This window comes from Neovison vison, chromosome 2 (genome assembly GCF_020171115.1).
Source record: "Neovison vison isolate M4711 chromosome 2, ASM_NN_V1, whole genome shotgun sequence".
In the NCBI taxonomy this organism is placed as follows: Eukaryota; Metazoa; Chordata; class Mammalia; order Carnivora; family Mustelidae; genus Neogale; species Neogale vison.
Window position 1 is genome coordinate 78,431,717 of NC_058092.1, and position 16,548 is coordinate 78,448,264.

The window sequence follows — 16,548 nt, forward strand, 5'->3', positions numbered from 1 at the left end:
ACAAGTAGGCAGAGAGAGAGGAAGGAAAGCAGACTCCCTGCTGAACAGAGAGCCTGATGCGGGGCTCGATCCCAGGACTCTTGAGATCATGACCTGAGCCAAAGGCAGAGGCTTAACCCACTGAGCCACCCAGGCGCCCCCATTTCATCGTTTTAATGGTAAACTCCTTGTGGGTGGCGTTCCCACGGCTAAACCCCAAGCTCTCCGCATCATACCTGGAGTTCTGCAAAGGCTCAACAACAGGGAACTCCCCCGGGGAAAGACCTTCCAGCCAGCCCAAGCCGGGGCGGCCGAGCCGAGACCGCACGCCGCTCGCTGGTGGCCGGCTCACGGCATGGCCACGTGACACGCTCAGGCCAATGGGCGGGCTGCCCGCCGCGGGGCTCCCATAAAGGCGCCTGTTGCTGCCCGCTAGCGGCTGCCGCCATTAGGACGAGAACTGGCTGCGACGGTCGGTGAACGACTGCTGCCTCGCACCCTTCATCTGGTGCAAGCTGGCGGGGACGATCAGATAAGGCCCTTTTAACCCAACGCCACACAGCCTCTGCGTGGACTACTGCTGTAGGATCGGGGCCCTCGGTGCGACGCTGAGCGGGAAGGAACCGTTTTTTCCCTCTTCTCCCCTCCCCCATCAACACCGTGCGACCGGCGAGGCAGTTGGGGAGGCCATCCCCGTGCGTGCGTTGTTGCCCAGGTGAGCTGCCCGTTCCTTTCCCTTGGCTGAAAACTGCAAGCTTGTTGCCCCAGTGGACGCTTTTGAAATTTTTGCTCTTTTCTCTTAAATGCTTGGGATTTTTTGCAAGGAGAGTGGGGCGAGGACATGAGGTTCCAGTGATACAACTGCCTACTCCCCATCTTGGAAAACGCTCATGGTTTTTGTGGTTCTCTTGGTCCTAGGATTGGTGGATGTGTATGGACGGTATGTTTGGGGAATGCAAGAGAAAGTACGGGGCTTTAGCTGTAGCTGGCATTTTTGTTTTTTTCTTGGTATCCTGATTTGGGACAGGGACATTCCCATCCTTGATTTATTTCTTTCTTTAGCTAACATTATTAAGCTCTTGGAACATGCCTAACCTTCTGCTGGGTGCTGCAGAACCTGGGCCTGTACTCAAGCTAGTGGTTTACGTTAAGAATTCAGATGAAGTTTTGGGGCGCCTGGATGGCTTAGTGGGTTAAGGCCTCTGCCTTCGACTGGGGTCATGATCCCGGGGTCCTGGGATCAAGCCCCCACATCGGGCTCTCTGCCGGGTAGGGAGCCTGCTTCCTCCCCTCTCTCTCTCTCTCTCTTTCTCTGCCTGCCTCTCTGCCTACTCGCGATCTCTGTCTGTCAAGTAGCTGAATCAAGTCTTAAAAAAAAAAAAAGAATTCAGATGAAGTTTCTACATGGTGCTTTGGGACCCATGGGAAGGACCTAGGTGGGTGGAAGGCGGTGAGGGAGGCTTCTGGGGTGGAGGCGATAACTGAGCTGGGTCTAGAAAGACAAATAAGAAGGTAGTCTAGGGGCGCCTGGGTGGCTCAGTGGGTTAAAGCCTCTGCTTTCGGCTCCGGTCATGATCTTAGGGTCCTGGGATCGAGCCCCGCATAGGGCTCTCTGCTCAGCGGGGAGCCTGCTTCCCTCTCTCTCTCTCTGCCTGCCTCTCTGCCTACTTGTGATCTCTGTCTGTCAAATAAATAAATAAAATATTAAAAAAAAAAGAAGTTAGTCTGAAGAGTGTGGGGAGGAACCCTGGTAACCAAGAGAAAATTTTCAAAAGCACAGACATGTGTAAACACAAAGTAGGGTGGGATAGTGAAGAGCTGCAAATTTTTTAGTGTGGCTGGCAGAATGTTGGAAATTGGAATAGTAGCTACCTTTAAGTCTCATGAGAGGGAAGAGGTTTATATGTGTGTGTATCCTGAACAGAAGTAGTTTGAACAGTGCCATTGTAATTAGTAAACAAAAATCAAAATGTCACCGTTGTATCAGTTGAGGCGGGAGTAATAAGTGATTGAACTACAAAAAAAGTGGTTTGAGGGTTAGAAAATAGGAATACCCTAAGTATTCAGAAAATGTAAATTAAAAAAAAGATTTTATGTATTTATTTGACAGACAGAGGTCACAAGTAGGCAGAGACGCAGGCAGATAGGCCGATAGAGAGGAGGAAGCAGGTTCCCCGTGGAGCAGAGAGCCCGATGTGGGGCTCGATCCCAGTACCCTGGGATCATGACCTGAGCTGAAGGCAGAGGCTTAACCCACTGGGCCACCCAGGCGCCCCCAGAAAATGTAAATTTATACTCCATAGTCAGAGAGTCTGTTGATGGAATTAAAGAAAAAAAGCAAGGGAAGACCCCTGAGAGATATTAATGGATTAGCAGAAGATGAGATTATGATGGCACTATCTTCTGGATTTCCAATCTGATTCTCTTCCCTTAGCACCCTGTTCCTATCTCTGTCAAAGCAGTAACTATATGCATCCTCTTGTAATTACCTATTCGTCTATATAAAGAGACTGTACCCCCCAACTCCTAGTTCAGTGCTTGGCACCATTGTAGGTGCTTTATCAGTATGTAATAAATGAACAAATAGAATCTGGGGAAAAAAGTGGTATCCTGGAAACCAGAGAAGAGTTTCAAGAGAGTCTTGATAGTCTAATGATAGACGTTGCTGAGAGGTCAAGTGAAATAAGACTCAAAAGAATCCATTTAACAGCTAAGTATGGTAAGTATTAGCCTTAGTGTAAGGGGACTTTCAGAGGAATGGCAGGGGAAAAGTTGAGTGTGAGGTGGGATGTAAAGACAGTGTCATTTTTTGGCATGCTCGGGTGTGAGGTACAGAAGAGAGAAGATTGAGGCTAGAAGGAGACAAGAGGATCAAGAGAATTTTTAAGGAGCCTTGAGAAGGTGTATATGGAGGGTAAGCTAGTATGAAATGTTGACAATATAGGCAGGAGATATGAAGGACTTTTGTTATCTCCTTATCTAGAATACCTAGGAGAAGAGTTTTACACAGTGAGGGCCTCCTATTCTTAGACGAAGGGAGGAGTAGATGAGAAGTTTAAATCACTGTGAAGAATATACATTTTCCAAAAATTATCTGTTTGACTTTAAGTGAGGCCTGATTTTATTTTGAAGAAACCATTTTCTCCCTTGAATTGGATGGACATAGCTAATTTGATGATGCAGGATTTGGAGTCAGTATTTGAGCTCACATCCTGTGGATTGCTTTTTTGACCTTTCTGAGCACTAAAACTATCTGGTGTTCAGAATCTGTACTTTTTTTTTTTTTTTGAAGATTTTATTTATTTATTGGGAGGGGGGTAGGGGCAAAGGGGAAAGCAGACTCCCTACTAGCAGGGAGCCTAGAGGAGGGCTTGGTCCCAGGACCCTGAGATCACGACCTGAGCCAAAGTCAGAGCCTAAGTCAGATGCTTAACCAACTGAGCTGCGCAGGTGCCCCCAGAATCCAAACTCTTTGGATTCCCTGCATGTGTAATATCTACTTAAATTAAGCCAGAGTGCCGCCATATAGCAGAATAACTTATTCTCTCCCATTTATTGAAATCATGGAAAATATTTTTAAACAATCTTCATTCAAAACCTCAAAATTCAACTCTATTTAAATTCACCTCTATCTAAAAGGAACTTCTAGGTTCTAGATATGTTAATTTACATTTTTGGTTCTTGATATCAACTCAAGTTTCCTTGAGACCTCAGAATATGGGGCAAAACAATTTAATACTTGCACCAATGAGTTAATAATTAAGGAATTATGTAAACTTTCTTTTTTTTGCGAACTCAAGAAATTGGTTGGTCCTGGTGTTTTTGGAAGGGTGAAATTTTGCCAAAGAGATCAGACTTCCTGATACGTCTTCATGTGTGTTGAATTAAAGATGAAAAGTGTTTTTGCTTGTTGTGTACATTTTAGGAAACCTTTGGTTTATAAGTATTTGTCAGGGATGACTGGAATATTCACAACCATTTCAAAGACTTTTTCTTTCTTAGACGTTTAAATTTTTACTCTTGTACACTGTTGTTAGGGCTGTAAATTAGAATAACCTATGGACAGCAGTTACACATGTACTGACATTTAAAAGCATTGTCCCAGAAATTGTTGCGTGTTTTTTTTGTCCCAGAAATTGTTAAGAAAAATTTATCCGATAGGCCTGCTCCCCCACACATATATATATGTGGGGGAGCAGGCCCCTCCGTGTGTGTGTGTGTGTATATATATATATATATATACACACATACATATATATATACACACACATGCACACATGTGCACGCAATAGATATTGGCTATATGCAATGATGTATTTATGAGGATAGTCTTACCAACATTGTATTAATATCTGTATGTCCACATTCATATGATGACATACTAGGCAGCCATTAAAAATAGAGGGGGCTGCCCTGGGACAATTTCTAATATGAATTAAGTGTAAAAAACACTAAAAGATACACAAGAAATTGCTAACAAAAAAGAGGGGTCCTAGTTGGCTAGGGGAAAAGAATGGGAAAGGAAGGGTGCTGGGGTGGCTCAGTCAGTTAAGCATTCCACCCTTGGTTTCAGCTCAGGTCATGCTCTCAGGGCCATGGATCCAGGCACATGTTAGGCTCCAAACTGGGCGTGGAGCCTGCTTAAAATTTTCTCTGTCTCCTTTTCCCTTGCATCTATCTCTAAAAAAATAAATAAAATCTTAAAAAAAAAAAGTGAGAAAGGAAACTTTCCTTATTGTATACCATTCATACTACATGGATATTAAAATTCAAATATACTTAATTTTTATTGTCTTTAAATAACAACTTTAAGAACTTGTCAGCTTTAAGAAGACAACTTTAAGAATTTGTCCAGAAATCAAAATATTATTTTATAATGAACTATTTAGTGGGCAAAACACATTTGATTTTTAGTCAGTTTGCTCATGGAACCATAGAATGATGACATGGTGATGCTAATTATGTGATTATTTTATTCAAGGTAAACCAGAACTTTTCCTAATTTATGGTACATTGTCTTTGAGCAATTGTAAGTGGTGGTTATATAATACTGAATTCTTATCGACATTAGATTTATTTCATCTTACCATGCTATTTTTCTTTGTAGAAATGTATCCACGGGCAAAAAGTACATGAAAGCAAAAGTAACAATAAAATGACAACTCACCATAAACATTGAAAACAACAGTGGGCTTTCATAGAGACAGGATAGGCTACAAGTTATGTATATTTGTCTGTATACTTCAACTCCATAGTTTAATCATGGAGTGTAAGTCAATGAAGTAACCACTCCACTTAAATAAATGACAAAGTGTGGCACCTTTCAGCTGATTATGACCCACCATTATGTCAAATAAGGTGAAAATCTTTTGAGGGGTACGTGTTGCTGAACTACTATGCTGGCATTTTCAGTTTTCTATTATTAACATTTTCTAATAAATGGCACAGTGGGTTAAGCCACTGCCTTCGGCTCAGGTCATGATCTCAGGGTCCTGGGATCAAGGCCCGCATCGGGCTCTCTGCTCAGCGGGGAGCCTGCTTCCTCCTCTCTCTCTGCCTGCCTCTCTGCCTGCTTGTGATCTCTGTCTGTCAAATAAATAAATAAAATCTTTAAAAAAAAAAAATAAGAACAAGAGTTAAGATTAATGGAAGAAAGGCTTTAGAGAAAGTAAAATAGTGGCAACTAATGTAGAAATTTGCCAAGTATAAAAAGCCACATAAACTGCTTTTTAAAAAATTCTTTAAATAAGAAACAAAATTTCATTGAACAGAAAGACTGGGGTAATTACACGGAATATTTTATAAAGGGGACAATTCCTAGTCCTCTTGCTGAACTAGAGAGCTTCACCTTGCACTAGAAGCCAGGGCCTCTAGCCAAAGAATGCAGGGCATACTCCTGATATCATTACCAGATTATCAAATATTAACTTTTTTTTTGCCCAATGATAATTATCATTGTTAAAAAGTTTAAAAATTAACTTTTTCCATTTTTGCTCTTATTCATGGTTAAGTCTATCTACAGCTCTCAACAACAATGTGCCGTAAGTTTATTGCTTAAAATTCTTAGCATACAGAAAAAAATACATAGAAGACCTATATATCTACCAACAGTTGTCAGTATTTTGCCATGTTTGCTTTTTTGTATATAGGCTTTTCTCCTAAACCATTTGAAACTTGTTTTATAGGTGTCGCTATTGACATCCAATTTTTTGAGCATCCATTTAAACATCTTTATCTTGCATAACCACCGTACTATTCTCAGACCTATCATAATGTATTCTTACACCTGTCAAGGTGAACAATTCCCTAAATTTCCCTGGTTGTCCAAAAACATCTTTAATAGCTGATCTCAAACCAAGATTTGATCCAGGATGATAAATTGAGTTCAGTTATATCTTAATTCAGAGCAGTTATTCCACAGTTTCTTTGACAATCTTTTTATAAAAGATAAACCATTTGTCTTGTTTTATCTTTTTTTTTTTTACTTGTTTTAGGTCATTTGTCTTCTAGGATATTATATATTCTACATTTGTCTGTTTTCTTGTGCTTTTGTTTAATTTTTCCTAGCACTGTCCCACAGAACTGCATCACTACAGTGATGGCAGTGTCCCATGCCAATGGACAATAGCTATTGAGCATCTAAAATATGGATGAGTTTTTGATTTTGGTAATTTTGGTTAGTTTAAACTTAAATAGTTCTGTGTAGCTATAGCTTGTCTCTTTTTGGACAGTGAAGCTCTAGCCCTTTAATTTTCTGTTATATGAAAGTTAAATGTAACCACTTGTTACATATTTTTGGCCAAAAGCCTTTATGGGTTCTGTGTATATTGCATTTTGTTTTATCAGGAGACATATAGTCTTTCACCCCAATGTATGCTATTTTATTTTATTTTTTCTCAAAGGTTTTATGTATTTGAGAGAACAAGAGAGTGAGAGCGTGCACGCATGGGGTGGGAACAGGAGGAACAGAAACAAGCAGACTGTGCTGAGCACAGAGCCTGTCTAGGGCCTCAAGATCATGACCAGAACCTAAATCAAGAATCAGATGCTGAACTGACTGAGCCATCCAGGCTCCCTTTTATTTATTTATTTTCTTAGATTTTTAAAATTTGTTATTTGAGAGAAAGAAAGGGTGTGAGCATAAGCAGGGGGTGGGGCAGAGGGAGAGGCAGACTCTGATGGCAGAGAGCCTGATGCAGGGCTCGATCCCAGGACCCTGAGATCATGACCTGAGCTGAAGGCAGACCCTTAATGGACTGAGCCACCCAAGCACACCGTTCTATTTTATTTTTAAATAATGTTGACCCAACTTGAGGCTTGAACTCACAACACCTGTTACTCCACTAACTGAGCCAACCAAGCACTTCCCAGTACGTACTGTTTTAAGTTTTTACTAGTTAGTATTATCTTATAGGTACTACAAAAATCTAATTTTGGGATTTGACTAATTTTGTGCAGGTGTTTGATCAAAGTACCAAAGCAAGAAAACAATGACAAGTGGGGTTAAAATATAAGGGGCATATGAGGAAGTTATATGAATGGCTAAGGAAATAATGGGTATAAAGGAGGAGAAAAACTTTAAGAGTTGTTAGCCATTTTAAATACTACAGAGAAGTCTAGGAAAATAATTGAGGAAGACAGTGAGGGCTTTGGAATATTTCAGAGTGTTCGTTATCTTTAGAAAAGCAGTTTCAGAAGGGAGTTAGAAAAACCAGATGGATGTATTTGACCTTTAAAAAATTTTTTTGCACCCAGTGGTTGGTTGGTGGTTTTTTATGTTAATAAGCATGTAGCGGGAAAGGTGTTTTAGAATCTTAAGCAGACCTTTGTGCTGAGCACAGAACCTGACACAGGGCTCTATCTTATGACCTGAGATCATGACCTGAGTGGAAAACAAGAGTCAGATATCAACTACACCAGCCAGGCACCCCTAAGTACTTATTTTTTTTTTAGAGCAATTTTAGGTTCACTGCAAAATTGGGAGAAAGATACAGATTTCCCATATACCTACCGACTCCTATACAAGCTACCTCTCCCCCATCATCAACAGCTCCCACCAGTGTGGTACATTTGTTACAGCAGATGAACCAACAGTGATACCTCATTATCACCCAAAGACCTTAGTTTGCATTAGGGTTCATTCTTGGTGTTGTACATACTAAGGGTTTGGGCAAATATTAATGGTATGTATCCGTCATTATGATATAACACAATCTTTTCATTCCCCTAAAAATCCTCTGTGCTCCATCTTTTTATTACTTCTCCCAACCTCTTGGCAACCACTGACCTTTTTACAGTTTCCTTATAGTTTTGCCTTTTCCAGAATGTCATATGGTTGGAATTGTACGGTATGTAGAATTTTCAGATTGGCTTCTTTTGCCTAGTATGCATTTAAGATTCCTCCATGTCTTTTCATGGCTTGATGGTTGATTTCTTTTTAGCGCTGAATAATACTCAATGTTGTTCCAGTTTATCCATCCCACTACTGAAAGACATCTTGGTTGTTTCCAAGTGTTGGCAATGTTTGAATAAAGCTACTATAAATATCTGTGTGTAGGTTTTTTTTTTTAAAGATTTTATTTATTTATTTGATAGAGAGAGAGATCACAAGCAGGCGGAGAGTCAGGCAGAGAGAGAGAGAAGCAGGCTCCCACCAAGCAAAGAGCCCGATGCGGGGCTCGATCCCAGGACACCGAGATCATAACCTGAGCCGAAGGCAGCGGCTTAATCCACTGAGCCACCCAGGCGCCCCTGTGTGTAGGTTTTTTTGTGGAAAGGTGTTTTTAAGGAAAAAACTTAAGACACTGACTAGAGCATATCTGTGGATAGAGATATCTGCATAAATTAATTACAAAAAAATTTAAGTGTAGAAAATTTGGTCTTAAGAGCAGGAAATATAATTATGGATAGTATAATCTTTAGAGGAAAGCCTTCCTAAGAAAGAAACCTACAATAATGGAAATAAAGGCATAACTAATAAAATAATAAGATTCTGGAAAAGGGGAAAGATATTCATGGAAAAGAAAGGAGGCACTTAAATATAGAATAGGAAATAAGCTAATGGAAGTTAATTTTTAAATGGTTTCTCTTGTAAACTGAGATCCTCTGGAAAAAGGGTATAGTGGAATTGAGGTTTTGATGAGGTTTGGAAATGCATTTTTTAAATTGATAGACATTAAGTCATTCATTCATTTCTTTTAAGGCAAATTCCTGAGCAATGGGACCTAATTTAAAAGTAAAAAATTCTTTTTTAAAAGATATTATTTATTTGTCAGAGAAAGAGAGCACAAGCAGATGGAACCATAGGCAGAATCAGAGGCAGGCTCCCTGCTGAGCAAGGAGCTGATGTGTGACTCCATCCCAGAACCCTGGAATTATGACCTGAGCTGAAGGCAGACACTTAATCAACTGAGCCACGCAGGTGTCCCTACAAGTAAAACATTCTTGATTTCTCTCCCGGTTTCTCCCTATATAAAAAATAGTCACATCTGCTGGATCTCTAACATAAAACTGAATCTGAACACTTTTAATTCAGCTTATGTAGGCTCTGTCCTAAGCATTAGTCAGACAAGACCTCAATCTGTTGTAGGTCATTACCCACAAGGTCCCTGCTGACATTGAGTTTACATTTTGGGAACTGGGGGAGGGAGGGTTGGGAGACAGTAAATAAGTAGACAAACATGGTAGTGGTGAAGCAGAGTAATAGCAGATGGATTAGCATTGGGGAGGAGGGGAAAGAATGCTTACTTAAAAGGAGGTTTTGAAGGAAAAGCATGGAGAAGATACTTGAAACACACAACAAAGGTTTTGTATTCAGACTATATGAAGAGCTAGAAATAAGGTAATAGCAGACAACACAATAGAAAAATGGGTAGGACCATTCAACAGGTGATTGGCAAAGAAGATATTCATGGGACCAATAGACATTAAAAGGTGTTTCATATCATGAATCCTCAGTGAAATACAAATAAAATCATGAGATCCCATTTTACATTCACCAGAATGGCTGAAATGGAACACACTGATAATACCAAATATTGACAAGGACGTGGAGTAAGTAGGATTCTCCAAGCTCTGTTGTGCATATAAATTTATATATTTTGGAAAACTGGTATCTACTAAAGTTGAACATACATATAAGTTATATGATCCAACAGTTTCACTTCTGGGTTTATATTCAACATAATGCATGCATATATTCACTGCAAGCATGTTCATGGCAGCGTTATTGGTCAAACACTGGAAATAACCTCAAAGTCCCAAGAGGAATGGATAGATTGTGATATAATTCAATCATAGAATAAAATACAGCAGTGAAGATGAACAAATAAAACATAGTTAAATCTGACGAACATAATACTGGTACAAGACCAGTGTAGTACATAGTAAAAACAGTGTAGTACATAGTAAAAACTATTTATGTAAAGATCAAAAACCAGCACAGTTTAAAGGGGTAGAATTCATCATAGTGCTTATCTTTGTGAAGGAGGGAGGGTATAGTGATTAGGACACTCCAAAGATAGACTAAATAAATACAGAACAGAACCAGTTTTAGTTGCAACACTAGAGTATCTTCTTTGTTCTTGATGACGTTAAGAGTTCTAGTTCATGTTTGAATAACATGAGAAGAGGGTAAGGAAGTACAATAAATTATAAGATTGATAATCACCTCCAAGTTAATTCATTTTAGTGTGGTTCTTAATCCTGGCTACACATCACAAGCACCAGGAGAATTTAAAAAACAGATTTGTAAGCCTTATCACCAAGAATTGGGGCCTGGGCTTATCACCAAGAATTGGGCCACGGTACCTCACACCATTAGTGGTACTTGCTGTTAAACAACAACAAAAAAAGTGTGAAGATGTGAGACTGGAACACTGTTGTTGGGAATGTAAAATGTTGCAGGTGCTATAGCAAACAGTACTGGGATTCCTAAAAAAAAAAAAAAAATTACCGTATAATCCACCAGTTCTCAGTTCTGCACTTATATCTATAAGAGTTGTAGGTAGGGTCTTGAAGAGATATTTATACATCCATGTTTATAGCACTATTTACAATAGCGAGAGAGGTGGAAGTTAACCAAGTGTCCATTGATGAATGGATGATTACACAAAGTACGGTATATTTGTATAGTGAAATATTAAACCTTATAAAATGAAGGAAATTTTGACATATGTTACAATATAGATTAATTTTGAGGACATGCTGTGATAAACCAGGCGCAAAAATACAACTGTATGATCCTACTATTATACCCCAAATTATACCAATTTATAGTTAAATTCATAGAAATGGGATAGAATGGTGGTTGTCAGGAGCTTGGGGGAGGCAAGAATGAGGAGGAGGTTTTCTGTTTCTTTTAGAATTTTATTTATTTGACAGAGATCACAAGTAGGCAGTGGGGGGTGGGGAGTAGGCTTCTTGCTGAGCAGAAAGACCGACGCGGGACTCGATCCCAGGACCCTGAGATCATGACCTGAGCCAAAGGCAGTGGCTTAACCCACTGAGCCACCCAGGTGCCCCAAGAATGAGGAGTTATTTAACAGGTATAAAGTTTCAGTTTTGCAAGATGAAAAAGTCATAGATTAGTTGCTCAAAAATGATTATATTAATCATTTAAATTTATATTTATATATATTTATAAATATATAAATATAAATATTTATATCATTTATATTATATTTATATATAATAAATGATTATATATTGAATGACACACTTAAAAATGGTTAAGATGATAGGGGCACCTGGGTGGCTTTGGCTGATTGTGTCTGACTCTATCTCAGCTCAGGTCTTGATCTCAGGCTTGTGAGTTCAAGCCTGGAGTTGGGCTCCATGTTGGGTATTCAGCCTACTGAAAAAAAAAAAAGGTTACGATGGTAAATTTTGTGTATTTTACCATAGTTTTTTTTTTTTTAAAGATTTTATTTATTTATCAGAGAGAGAGGGCGAGAGAGCAAGCACAGGCAGACAGAATGGCAGGCAGAGGCAGAGGGAGAAGCAGGCTCCCTGCCGAGCAAGGAGCCCGATGCGGGACTCGATCCCAGGATGCCGGGATCACGACCTGAGCCGAAGGCAGCTGCTTAACCAACTGAGCCACCCAGGCATCCCTATTTTACCATAGTTTTAAAAAAAAAAGATTTTATTTATTTGAGAGAGTATGAGGGAGTGGGAGAAGCAGACTGAGCAGAGACACCCCCCGCCAATGCGGGGATTGATCCCATGATCCTGAGATGGTGACCTGAGCCAAGGTAGCCACTTAACCGACTGAGCCACCCATGTGCCCCTACCATAATTTTTAAAGAAAGATTCAAAACTGTCTAATGCAGTTGAGAACTAATGCTGCTTTAATGGAAGCAAACATCACACTGGCTGAATATAACACTGTTCTAAAAAAAATGGACAGCTTAAAAAAAAAAAGGACAATTTGGGGGCACCTGGGTGGCTTAGTGGGTTAAAGTCTCTTGTCTTCGGCTCAGGTCATGATCCCAGGGTACTGGGATTGAGCCCCGCATCCGGCTCTCTGCTCAGCAGGGAGCCTGCTTCCTCCTCTCTCTGCCTGCCTCTCTGCCTACTTGTGATCTGTGTCTGTCAAATAAATAAATAAAATCTTTTAAAAAATGGATAATTTGTTTAATAATTGCCCTTTTCATTTTGCTGAGATACTTGGTGTAGTACCTTTGCTGCTCTTTTGTCCTTTAATGCTGTTTAGGAATGTTAGATACCATCTTTCCAAAATACAAAGGTGTTTTTTTTTTTTTAATTTTAGATGTAGTAATATGTACTTAATAGTAACATTTTAATATGTGTCATGTTTCTAGTATTAGGTTTTAAAGTAAATCACTTTAGGGGTGCCTGCCTGGCTCAGTCAGTAGAGCATGTGACTCTCGATCTCAGGGTCGAGAGTTCAAGCCCTACATTTTGGGTAAAGCCTCATAAGTAAACAAAGAAATCCCTTTATTTAAATTATACAGAAAAATCCTCTATTTTGCATTTCTTCTTTCATTGAATTAATTTTAGGGTGTGTGTATATATATATATATACACACACACACACACACACACATATATACATACATACATACCACAGTAATGTTTAACATTTTCTGTTATTTCTTTTTTACCAGAAACTTACAGACTTTTCCTGCTAAGACCTCAATTTGTGTTTTAGAAAGCCAGAAGAAATACCATGAAAGTTTGAAATACCTTAAATCATCCAGAACTAAGGCATACATAATGAAACAACTCTTAGTACTTATACAGAAAGAGGTTAGTATTTCTTTACAAATGTATTTATCACTTGGCTTTTTTTGTTGTCTTAATCATAATGTGATGTAAAACATAATATTACTCATTAACACTTTTTAGTTCCTATGGAAACAATTTTAAATGTTGTTTGAATGTAACTCAGTTTTACTTTTGTGTTTAAGGACATGTATTTATAGGCAACATTGTAATATCAGGATTTGATCCCATTGACAATGTCTCTGTCAAGTCGACAAACAGCTCTAGTTAACCCTCCACCACCAGAATATATAAATACTAAAAAAAATGGGCGATTGACAAATCAACTTCAGTATCTACAAAAAGTTGTCTTGAAGGCTTTATGGAAGCACAGTTTTTCCTGGCCTTTTCAGCAGCCTGTGGATGCTGTGAAACTAAAGTTGCCGGTAAGTATATCTTGTGATTATGTTGCTTATAAAAGAGAAAAACACTTTGAATCTCTGAAAGAAAGAAATAAACTAGTCTTTTTTAAAATATTTATTTATTTATTTATTTGACAGAGAAAGAGATCACAAGTAGGCATAGAAGCAGGCAGAGAGAGAGGGGGAAGCAGGCTCCCCACTGAGTAGAGAGCCTGATGCGGGGCTCAATCCCAGGACCTTGGAATCATGACCTGAGCCGAAGGCAGAGGTTTTAACCCACTGAGCCACCCAGGCGCCCCATAAACTAGTCTTTAATATTATAAAATATATTTAATTTAATGAAGACCTTTAATTTATTCTGTACCACTGAAGAATTTTCCAGTGAGTAATTTTCCTAAACAACAAAGCTCATTTTTCTGAGCATTGAAATTCTTATTTTAACAGTTTGGTAAATTATAGTACATGTTTTCTTGTTAGAAAATGTGTTACCTGACTTTTTTTTTTTTCTTATTAGTTTTATCTATTTACATTAGAGAGATTGTGTGTATGTGAGCAGGAGAAGAGGGCGAGGCTCCAGCAGGCTCTGTCCTGAGCCTGGAGTCTGGTATGGGGCTCCATCCCCTGACCCCAAGGTCATGACCTGAGCCAAAACCAAGAGTCATTTGCCTAACCAGCTGAACCATCCAGGCACCCCTCACTTGTCTTTTTGGTGGAAGGTTGTCATGAATATCAGCTTCTTCATGAAGTTTTTCTTGACACTTACTTCTTGGTAGACTTAGGTGCATCAAATACAGAATTCAACTTTAAGCCTTCTCTTTGGTATTTTCAGCCATCTGATAACAGAATAGTTAAGTAATTTGTTGCGTAGTAATCCATGGCACTGGGATTATACTCTGGATCTGTCAGACTCCATAAATTCTAGGTTTTTCTTCATGCCCTTCACTTTTTATTTTCCAGGATAATTTTACTCTTACATTCTTGTTTTTGTGATTCTTTGTTATTTTTTTCTCTGGAAAAAAAAAATGCCCTGGCAGTCAGCTTTCTCAGTATAAAATTTTCGGTTTCTAAATTATGGATTTTTAAAGGTAATCTATTTACAAGTGTATAACCTCTTAAATCTACTTGTGTACCAGTAGTTGTAGTGAATTTGTTCTTACTACTAACATTTAGAATTTCTTCTGAAAAACTAGGATTATTACACCATTATAAAGACCCCAATGGATTTAAATACAATTAAGAAGCGCTTAGAACATAAATATTATGTGAAGGCTTCAGAATGTATAGCAGACTTCAACATAATGTTCTCAAATTGTTATTTATACAACAAGGTATGTTTTATAAATTTATGTTATACTTGGTAATTCTTTGCTCTTATAGAAGATGTGTATAGAATGTGTGCTGATTTCAGATTTTAGGTCTTGATTTGGGATATTTTACAGACTTTTTAAGGATAATGTTTATTATCCTTAAATAATAAAGGATAATGTTTAAGGATAATGTTTATTTTTTACTGGATTTCATAATTTTTATATATCTATTTATTTAGACTATTTCCCATAATTTTGCCTGAATAACTATAATGGTTCGTTATGTTTTAAAAAATGAAATGCCAATGATAGTTTGTTTCTATAAGTATCATTTCAAAATGTTCTCTACCATACTTCTGCCATTTTAATTATAAATGGTAAACTTTATTATATACTAATCTTGGTTAAATGTTCATGGTATGAATGCAGACAAATTACATACATCTAAACTTATGACAAGTTAACTTAAAGATGAGACACATTCTCTGTTATATACCAGTAGTAGTATTTGCATTTGTGTTAATTAATTGACTTGTCTGATAATATATGTGGGCATTTGACCTTAGTCTCCACTTTAGCTTTCATCTATAAAACTGGATTTGTGTATTCATTTTTCTCTCCCTAGAGTATTCCTGTTTCCCAGAGTACTGCATTCTTTTTAAGCTGTTCTGTATCTAAAAATTTTAAAACTTAAAACCCATTTATTCAAAATCACTGATAATGCTACAGTGTAATAGAAATTTTGGTTCCCAAACTCTCAGTGCCATCTTAAATTTAAGACTCTTAGCCAACATGATTTTTTAAAAAGTAACAATTCCAAGTGTCCTTTTACATTTAATATTTTAAAACGAAGTTCAGTAATTTTCCTTAAGTGCCTAACTTCAAAGTAAGTGTTCAAAGTTAGAACCTGCTTTAGGCTTTTGCTTTGTAATCTATTTAGTTTTTTTTTTTTTAAATCAGTAGAAAATAAAGCAAGCCAAAGACTTCTATGTGGATAGTTAAGATTTAAAAGTTGGGAAAAAAAAGATTTAAAAACTGAATTAGCTCTGCAGTGTCATTTTATCACTTAGTTAATTGAAAACTGCATCACACCAAGTCAAATAATGTACTTTTCACAGCCATGAACACGTTTTGTTTTAACTTATATGTGAGGTAGAAATTTTAATTTCTAAAACCTTTTTGTATTAGTAGGATTGGTTAGATTGTAACACTCTAGTACTCAGAAAGGCTACCTTGGTTATTTTTAGAAGTTAAAAGGGTAGAATGAGGGAGTGGGAGAAGCAGACTGAGCAGAGACACCCCCCGGGGTGTCTTATTTAAAATAAGAGCTTATTTTAAATAAGAGCTGATACACCATTTTCTGCACTTAATTTAGAAGCAGTAAATAATGTTTAATAATACCTGAGAGTACTGTGTCACTGCCTTCTCTAAGGTAGGCTGAATTGTTGAAATTTGGTACAGTGACCATATTGTGTAACCTTATGTTTATATATTTTCTAGCCTGGAGATGACATTGTTCTTATGGCACAAGCTCTAGAGAAGTTGTTTAGGCAGAAATTATCTCAGATGCCACAAGAAGAACAAGTTGTGGGTGGTAAGGAAAGAATAAAGAAAGG

At 38.1% G+C, this 16,548-nt stretch overlaps 1 protein-coding gene across 1 annotated transcript in view; it reads left to right on the top strand.

Moving 5' to 3' along the window:
* Positions 1 to 439: 439 nt before the first annotated feature.
* The window catches only part of BRDT (bromodomain testis associated), a 79,460-nt gene continuing 63,351 nt past the window's right edge, over positions 440 to 16,548 (top strand). Inside the window, exons 1-5 of the mRNA XM_044238676.1 lie at positions 440 to 694; positions 13,107 to 13,248; positions 13,410 to 13,649; positions 14,816 to 14,953; positions 16,433 to 16,547. Coding sequence (XP_044094611.1) covers positions 13,461 to 13,649; positions 14,816 to 14,953; positions 16,433 to 16,547 — 442 coding nt within the window. The 5' untranslated portion in view covers positions 440 to 694; positions 13,107 to 13,248; positions 13,410 to 13,460. The remainder of the gene's footprint in view (positions 695 to 13,106; positions 13,249 to 13,409; positions 13,650 to 14,815; positions 14,954 to 16,432; position 16,548) is intronic.